The sequence below is a fragment of the Malus domestica genome, chromosome 14 (assembly GCF_042453785.1).
Source record: "Malus domestica chromosome 14, GDT2T_hap1".
In the NCBI taxonomy this organism is placed as follows: Eukaryota; Viridiplantae; Streptophyta; class Magnoliopsida; order Rosales; family Rosaceae; genus Malus; species Malus domestica.
In genome coordinates, this window is record NC_091674.1 from 3,278,858 (window position 1) to 3,288,632 (window position 9,775).

Genomic DNA, 9,775 nt, shown 5'->3' on the forward strand with positions numbered 1-9,775 from the left:
TCTCTTTCTCTCATCGATCGTTAGACCCAATGTGACGCCGGCAAAGTCTCAAGCTCTTATCATTTCCGAATTCCGCTGGAGAAGATGGGGAAAAAAAGGAAAAAAAGAAGAGAAAAAAAAAGAAGGGAAAGTGAGACGATACCACTGGTAAACTTTCCAGTGGATTTAAACTTTTTCTTTATATATTTATAATAAGTTTCAGTGATCATTCAAAATGGAGATGAAGGAAGAAACATATCTCGATTTAGTATTAATCCTGTTATCAACAAAGAACAGAAAGAAATGTTACTCAATCAAAGAGAAGAAAGGGGGTCGCCGTGATGATTGTGGTGGTGGCTGAAGTTAGTTTTCTTTTTCCAGTTTTATAATCAAATTTTTATTATTAAATTGATTGAAGATAGTTTTTCTAATGGCTGAAGGTACCAAAATAGTCCTACCACACCAGCAAGTTAACGGTATTTATGACGGAATTGACCGAATAGTGAATAGTGTACTTGAGACACAAATCAAGAGTACATGTTGTAAAGTGAAACAAGGGTAAAGTGATGATATTTTGTGAAGAATACAAATGTCGTAGCTAAAAATAAATCTATAAATAATGATACCTGGCTAAAGGATTTGTTTGTACTTTCAACTCAGTTAATAACATTTACAATATGAATGAGGATCCTTTTTGTGAGGATCCTGGAGATCCTCAAATCGTGTCTGCTCATTGTATATCGTGGATCAGAAATCATTTTAAATACTTTTATTTAAAATTAAATATAAATAATATCTGATGAAAATAGACCGCACGATATACGATGAACGGATACGATTTGAGAATCCCTAAGATCCTCACAAAGAGGAACCGAAGAAAATCCTCATTCTTACAATATATGCATATTGCATGAAATACTATTATTTTACAGTTGAAGACATCAATTTCCAATATATATATACACGCATATTACATGGAATACTAGTCAAACATTTTTTTTTTTTTTGTTGGTGAAGAACTAGTCAAACATTTTTCCTTCTTGATATATTGGGGTCTTTTAAGGGTTCATGTACATTTCACCGAAACAAAAACAGTGCACTGAAATTCCATAGAAAGATCCACAATCCGGGTCAACCCTAATCAGTTGAACTTGAAAGTTCAAATAAAACGTGCATCATGCCAAAAGAAAACGAAGTTGTATAATTTGTATTAATAAAGCGTTTATCATGCATGGAAATTATTTTCTGCATGCACGTTTTTCTCCAGCGGCCCAAACAATTTGGCAAAGAATTATACTCTCCTTTTCTTAAAAAGGGTAAAACCTATTTGTATAAAGGAAAAAATATATAAGTATAGTATACAAATACGTTGTGCAAGGAATCAAGGATTACGTGAAGAACCTCAGCCTCGGGAATTAGATATGGTTTCCTTATTTCCTACAAGTGCTCATGGTAGCTACTGTTAGAAAATATTAGGGTTTCTTACATTAAGGTCTCTCTCTCTCTCTCTCTCTCTCTCTCTCTCTCTCTCTCTCTCTCTCTCTCTCTCTCTCTCTCACATATATATATATATATATATATATATTGTATTTTAGTTTGAAAAACAAGTTACTAGTTAGTCAAAAAGTAGCCTTCAAATGATAGCTGTCTCGACATTAATCTAGTTCATTTGTTTTCTTCTTTGTATTCACGGTTTCATAGTTTCGTTCGTTTGTCATGGGTACTTAGAGATATTCAATGCCCATCGTATTCTCAAAGATATAAATACATAGTTATCCATGAATGCCTTAAAAACTAGAGTAATGAAGACAAAACCTAGTTTTGGCCTTTGGTGGTTCTCATTTATAGTCCCTACTTAATAACAATTAACTAACTGCAGCTTGTTATTTACTACAACCAAATGGCCAGTTCTTTAAAACAAAAATCTTTTTGCTTATTGAATATATTGACCGCTATATATGCAGCTAAAAAAATTAATAATATTACGGACTACTACATATAAGTAAAGAGCATATAGTTTCTATGTGGTCCAGAAGATATATGGTCATACAGTAATTTATACGAATTACGAAAAAAAAATTACTTAATTTATTTTGGATAATACTTGTGTTCTCCTTAGGGGCAATGAGCTCATTCTCCATGTGCAAATAACGTATATTCACCGTAGAAATTTCAGAATCGGAACCGTTCAATTCATTAATCTTTATTTTAGATCATTCCCACAAAAAATAATTCGAATTGGAATTCGCTTAGTCACCCAAGTTTATCAAATGAATTAACGGTGGAGGTATCAAGTACCATATTCATAATGAACCGTCCATTTATTTGATATATTTGGATGACTAAAACATACTCCAATTAATTTGAATGATTTGTTGTAGGAATGGTTTTTAAATGAAGCTTAATGAATTGAACACCTGATTCTGAAATTTCTATGTAAAGATATATTATTTACAAGTGTGGTAATGAGCTCATCCCAAAAAGGAGAACAAAAGTATTATCTTTCTAAACTTTCTCATCACATCTCTATTATATAGTTGAATGGTGATTTCATTCTTTAAAAGAGTGGTCAATAGTGTATATTTTTACCAAATGAATAACTATTGGTTTTGTAGCCCGCGACCACTATAGTACGGTGATATTGTTGTTTTTACTCGTAAGTGGTAGGTTTCAAGATAAACTCATCTTGTTAGCGAGTTAAGTTAATTTATGCATAGCTTAATTTGCAAGAGTTTCAATTTTAATCTTAGTATTGAAAAAGTTTCGATTTTAGATCCCTCCTCTTCCTTTGATAACGAGAAACATATTATACAGTATCTTATTGAAAATTTAAGGAGTCTATAATAAGACTATATTTCTTTTCCAGATATTCATCCGAACACCGAACAAATAATGCAGAAGATGATGTGGACTCGTGAAGTAGGGGTTCACCAAACCACAACGTTCAAGTATAAACGGTATTGAAAGGGACATGTGAGTAATTATTATTATTTTTTTCTGGTAATTTCTTTCTTTTCATGTTTGTACGCATGCATGACTAAGCAAAATTGAAGCTCATTATAATTTCAGTTCTGCACCTGAAGATATGTTAATTTTTAAGTAAGTTGGTGAATTAGTATCTGAACTATGACGCGATCTCAACTTGGTCCTCAAACTAAATTATCGGATGTGTAGGTACTTAATTTTTTATTAAATAATTAGTAGCATTAATCCTCAAGACTAACTCTATTAGAATTCTCGTTAATATGCTGACATGAGGTGCATGTAGATCTTGTTGATGCACAAAACCGGAAGTCTTGGAACAACGTAAATCCGACCGTGAATCTGCAAGTAATGTAAATGACACAAGATGTATCGTGGTTCACCCCAAGGTTTGGGCTACGTCCACACTGATTGTATTGTATTTCTCTGAGAAGTGAGGGAGAGAGAGAGCTCTGAGAGTGAGAGCGTTGAGAGGGTGAGGGGCCTTAGGAATTGGCCTCCCCCTAATTGTGAGGGTGAGGGGTCCTTTTATAGAATAAGGACTCCTCACTTATTACATATTTACCCCTTCCTTTATTACATAATTACATTTAAGTCCTCCGAGTATTTATACGAGGTCTAAATACGAGGCCCTAAATATGGTATAAACAGATCTCACAATTACTAAGATTTGCTACAATTTAGAAAGGGGTGTGATGTTCATACATCTCTTTTTACTTCTTACGTATCTTTCTAATTTTCGTTGGATTTGATGAATTGAAGAATATCAAATTACAGAATTTAACAAGGTGTGTGAAAAGTAAAAAGATGCATGTGGATAACACATTTCTTTAGAAACTACCTCCACAGCTTATAATAAAAATCAAGAGAAACATAGGATCCTCAAATACATATTCAACAAAAAACTTTGAGTCTTATTTATTTAACATTTTCCACCCTTCAAGTTTGGTGTGATATTCAAAATGGACCACAAAGTTTCAATCTTCTCATATTACACCAATAAAATTTTAAAGTTGCATTTGAGCTATTTGAACGTTTGATCCTTTATTAAATTGAAGATTTGACAAGTTTAGGACCCGTTTACCAGCTAATGTGCAAGACAAACATGGAAATAAAAAACTCATGGTAAAACTTCTACTTCTACTAAATTGATGTTTTATATCTCAAAACAACAACCAATTGCAAAATTTGGTCCAAATAGTTCAAATGTGACACCAACCCATAAATGAGTCACACCTATTACATAATTTAAAGGTAGATTATGTGCAGACATAACCACATCTAATAGGAGAATGACACGTGGACCATAAGCTCACTATGACAATTTTACCCTTGATGTCGTGGGTAGACCACATATTACCACATGAGTATATGACATTCGTCTATCCTGTAGGTAATAGCCCTTTCGGACACCAACCTATCAAGGGCACTCTGAGCCTTCCATGATATGTCTTGCCATCGGGTTATACCTGGCCCAATGGTGGCAAGAAGCAAACTCTCAGAGTCTCCCCTTATACTTGTCCGGTGAACCAGGTTTTCTACCAACATGGACATTTGGAACTACTTGCTAAAATGATTGTGGAGACTAGCCTGCACCATCAAGGATTGCCTAGTATGATCTGCATCCTCCCCTCCTAGCTGCCTGCTAGGCTTTAGTCTCTATAAATAGCCAGGTCAAATAAAGGAAACGGTAATCGCAACTTACTACTCATACCTCTCTCAAGTTCTTATTTTTTCTCTAACTACTTTTCTGACTTGGGCATCAGAGGCCCTTTGGCTGACACCCTCCCCTTTCTTCAAGGTGTTCGTTAATTAGGCTAACGGTGTTTGTTCTCTTGTAGGTGGAATTTCGTTAAATCAACCATGTACAAAAAGTACAAACTGATACAAGTTCAAAATGTCAAGGTACAATATGAGAAAATTGAAACTTTATGACTCATTTTGAAACCCCTCAAACTTGGAGAGTGCGCTCCAAAAAAATCATATTGTGCTCAAGTGAAAACTTGTATATAGGGGAGGGCATGATGATATTTTTAAAGTGCCAATAATAATACCTATTAGTAATTTAGCAACTTTGTCATGCTACGTGTTAGTTTTTGAAGTAATGATGTTGTAAGTAATGTATGAGAAAAGTAGACAAAAGCTCATCAAGAATCTGACATAGAAGGAAAGTGCCGGATCCCTTTCTCCTAATCCACCAAGTCCGGGGATCCGAGCCATTAAAATTTGATTCAACGGCTACAAATAGAGGTCTACTTTAAAAGTTATAATAACTTAGCCATTGGACCAAATTTCAACGGCCCGGATCCCTGAACTTGGTGAATTAGGAAGAAAATATCCGGAGAGGATGTCTTTCCGACAGAGAAAGCTAGTTCTTAAGTTTTGATCACTAACCATTTTTCTCACAGTTCTTTTTTTTTCTTTTTTTGGTCAAACCATTTCTTTTCTTACAAATTACAACACCATATACGAATTGGATTTCATAATATCATCAATGCTCAATAGGAATTTCATAAGAGAAACTTAATGTGTGTTTAAAATCATCATTTACCATTTGCTCTATACCACATAATACTCGACTTTTTTATATAGAAAAAAATATAATATTGATTATTGAATACAAGTAAATAATTTTTAGTGACCAATTTCAACTTAAATTTTTTGGAGAGAATAACACACTACCTACGATAATTAAAACCATATAAATCAGCCACCAATATGATAGTTGCTACTGAAATAGATAAGCTACAAATTAACATAACATGACATATCCATATTACTATATTGAGAGCACACTTGAGAACTCACACTCGCCTATAACATAAAGAGAACACAAAACTCGCCCTTAGCAAGAATATAAATTCGCCTAACGCCAAACAATGCACCGACAACTCAACCCAAGCTTCTGCACTCGTAGACTTGAATTTGAGAACTTGAAGTTTCATAATGAGCAAAATTAAACTTTCACAAATACGTTTTTTTTTTAATCTCCTTTCCAACTTTTTTTTTCATTTTTTTTCAAATAAAAATCAATAAAATGAACATTTTCATATTTATAAATACTGACCCTTTTTTTTTTTTATCCTTCTATACAAGCAATTTCCAGATTGAGTCATTTAAAAAAAAAACAGTGATGCAAATTGATTTAGATGGGACACCTTAATGCACCCCACCTATTCAATATTGCATCCAATTTGAGTCATTGACCATGCTAAACGCAATTTTAATATATGAACTGGAAATTACATAGTCTACTCCTCTCTGCATAATTGAAGAAATAACGAAAAAAAAAATCAGATAGTAATTACATATTTGTTGTTGTATTTTTGAACATACAATTAACATAAATATAATAAATTTATCTAAACAATGGGAAAGATGATTCGAACTTTGAATGTACATAAGAGATAAAACACACTGCTCTAAGCCTTTAACTAACTTATGGCTAAACTTATGTCTGAAACGTACATATTTGTTTGAGCAGTATATACGAGTGTGTGTATATATTATTAAATCGAAGATTCAAGGGGTTCCCTAATTTGTAGGGAGAACCTAACTTTAGAAAGTCTATTTAGATATGTCCACTGCTAAGCTTAGACTTAAAAAAGAAACCCAAATATATATCAGTTTCCTTTCGCTCTCGAAAATCAATGAAAGAAGGCCTAGAAACACACCTGGCACTGTAAATTTAGTAGTTTTATGAGATTTGATAACAACATAACTTCTGTGATAGGTATTGTTGGCCAACCACACCTGACATGTATTATGTATATCACTAGCTAAGCTAATTGGGGAGCTTTCAATTAAGACGTGTGATGTACTGTAATTTATTTTGATCTTTGTTTTCCAGAAAGAAGAAGAGAATCTTATATAGATTTTTTTATACGTTCTACGTTAAATTAATTTAAATTATAAGAAGGAAATTCAAATTTGGATGCAGAGAAGAAACGCACTGCTCTTACCAACGTAACTATACTCAAATAAAATGAGCTAATGCAGTGGACTTTTAATATATAAAAACATAGGAGAAAATTGTAGCAATGATCCCTTAACTTTAATCTAATTAGAAAAATTATCCCTTAACTAAAATTTCATGACCATTGGTCACTTAACTCATCAAAACATGCAGATATGGTCATTTTCGTCAACTTCATCAAAATTCTGTCAAAATGAGTCATGTTGGAAGGACCATTGCTACAATTGGGTTCAAGTTGAGACCATTGCTCTAACAATGTTAAAGTTGAGGGACCATTTCTTCAATTGGGTTAAAGGTGAAGGATCATTGCTACAATTTTTCTCGTTTGGTTTTCCTTATTTGTCCTTTGATTCAACTTTACGTGCGTGTCACATGACTTATTTTGATGGAAGTTCTAACAGAGTTGACAAAACTGACCATAGCCGCACGTTTTGATGAGTTAAGGGACCACTGGTCACAAAATTTTAGTTGACGAACCATCACTCCAATTAGGTTAGAGTTGAAGGACCATTGCTATAATTTCTTCAAAAACAGGGTCAATGGTATTTAGTATTTACTGAGCTACCAAAACAAGAGAAGGAGATAAATGGCTTGTCATTTAATTTTCTGTATCTTGAAATGTTATTTCATATTGTGAAAATTAAATGGCCCTTTGTGTTTTTAAGTGTTTAATTCCATTTTATGACATGTTATTGAGATATAGTTTTTATGCTTATTTTTAGTTACCGCTGATTTGGATTCCACTTTAGTTCTTGTAATTCAAAAGTTGTCATTTTACTTCCTAAAATTCAAAATTTGCTCCACTTTACCAAGTTTTTGGTTTTTTTTTTTGTCAAATAGCCGAAGTTGCTGATGTAGATGGGTAAAATTGTATATAATAGGCTTTTTTTAGATACGCATCTGTAACTCGATTTTGATCCCATTTTGCCCTCTAAAATTTAAAACTCGTCACTTTACTTCCTAAAATTCAAAATTCACTCCAATTTAGTCTTTAAGGATATGAAACAAGAAATGAAAACACAATAAAGTGGAGCAAAATTTGAATTTTAGGAAGTAAAGTGATGACTTTTGAATTATAGGGGCAAAATGAGATCAAAATCGAGTTTATAGTTGTTACAATTCAATTTTCCAAGAAATCCATTTAATTCTCTTTGGTGTGTTGCTTGTTAATTTAATATTTGGTGGAGGGAGGAAGGAGGGTTAGCTTTAAAGCCGTTGGGTTTTTCCTGTGCTGTATTTTTTTGGCCATCTCTCGGATATTAAACACCGACTAGCCTAAGCAATGAATGAAGGCAATGCTTTCATCCCTTCCTTCCCCTGCTGTGCTGCACTATTTGTAATTGCAATATTTACTGCAAATTTCTATTTCCTGCATTCTTATTGGGATATTTCCAACAATTAATACATTTCCTGGCCTCAATTTACACTCTTCTTCTACCCAAATACTTCAATTCAATCCAATTCAATTTAATTCCTATCACTCTTTCTCTCTCTCTAAACAATTCTCTCTCTCATCCTATACCCTCCACCTCTCCCCCATAATTTAATTAAGCATTAAAGCAAATCCATCTTCCTCTCCCTCCCCTTCACTTCCCTTTGTGTATATATATATATATGGTGTTTTGAGGTCCATACACCACCTCTCCCCAACGACCATGTTTTTGTTCCCTCATCTTTTCCTGGTTTTTGCCTAACCCAACTTTCTCCCAAACCCAAAAACAAGTTATCCAATATTCCAATCCTCCTTCTCCCTTTCCACAAGCCCTCTTGACAATTGTAAGGTACAAACGATATTACTACTTTAAACTTCGGCGGTAATATTACATGTCACACACCACTTTTTTATTTTCACTGTTTTGTTGACGTAATAGATGATTCTTGAATTCCATAGTGTTTACATGTTTTAATTTTGGGTGTGCTTGATTTTAAATTAGAGCTGAAGGTTTTTTTTTTTTTTTTTTTTTTTTTTTTTGATGCCAAAGCCATGAGTAGGCGAAACGGAGGCGGTCCGAAGCTTGACCTAAAGCTGAACTTGTCACCACCGAGGGCTAATCAGCAACTGGCAGAGTCACCACGAAGATCGGCAACTGTTTCACCTACGTCACCGCCAAGCTCATGTGTGTCGTTGGAGCTGAATCAGGACGACAATTTCAGCCCGGAGACCACTTCCATGGTGTTAGTCGGATGCCCTAGGTGCCTCATGTATGTGATGCTCTCGGAGGACGACCCTAAATGCCCTAAATGCAAGAGCACTGTTTTGCTAGACTTTCTTCATGACACAACCACCACCACCCCCCCAACCTCAAGGACAAGGAGGAGCTAAAAAAAAGTGCTAAAAGAGCTAAGTGCTAGAGTAGTCTATCCCCTTATTTCCTTTTTTGGGCTTTTTTTTTTCAAATTTACTAGGACTTAATGTTAGGCTCTTTCTATTTCCAAGCCTTTTTTCCCTTCAGGGGGCAGCGCTATTGGCACTCCATTTCAACTACATTTTTCGCTATTTAAAAATAACGGAAAATATTTAACCTAGACAAGGCTCAATTCATCCTCAGTTAATTGGGTTGAGCCTTGTTAACCAGATGTCTGAAAATGAGTGGAGCGCGAATATCACTACCTATTTGGTTTTATCTTTTTTATTTACCTTGCTAATCTTAGAAATTAGGTTATGGATGATGGGCAATTGGGCTTGCACCATGGGGTTTGGTAGGTGGGGTGAAAGGTGTTTGTTTCTGCTTTTGTTAACCCTTTAGCAGAAGGACAATGACGTAAAACGGTTTAACTGTAACTGCCCAACTTTTTCATATGAGAAAAAATGTCAGGTCATATTTGTCGTTGCCTTTA

General features: G+C 34.2%; 1 protein-coding gene across 2 annotated transcripts; it reads left to right on the forward strand.

Annotated features, from left to right (window-relative positions):
* Nucleotides 1–8,576: 8,576 nt before the first annotated feature.
* On the forward strand, nucleotides 8,577–9,775 carry LOC103454101 (protein GL2-INTERACTING REPRESSOR 1). Of its 2 annotated transcripts, none has more exons than XM_008393692.4 (2): nucleotides 8,577–8,718; nucleotides 8,920–9,775. In XM_008393692.4, the coding sequence occupies exon 2, from the start codon at nucleotides 8,922–8,924 to the stop codon at nucleotides 9,258–9,260; it is 339 nt and encodes a 112-aa protein (XP_008391914.2). In that variant the 5' UTR covers nucleotides 8,577–8,718; nucleotides 8,920–8,921; the 3' UTR covers nucleotides 9,261–9,775. The 2 variants fall into 2 exon arrangements, with proteins under 2 accessions (XP_008391914.2, XP_070668579.1); XM_070812478.1 differs by having other exon boundaries at nucleotides 8,578–8,713.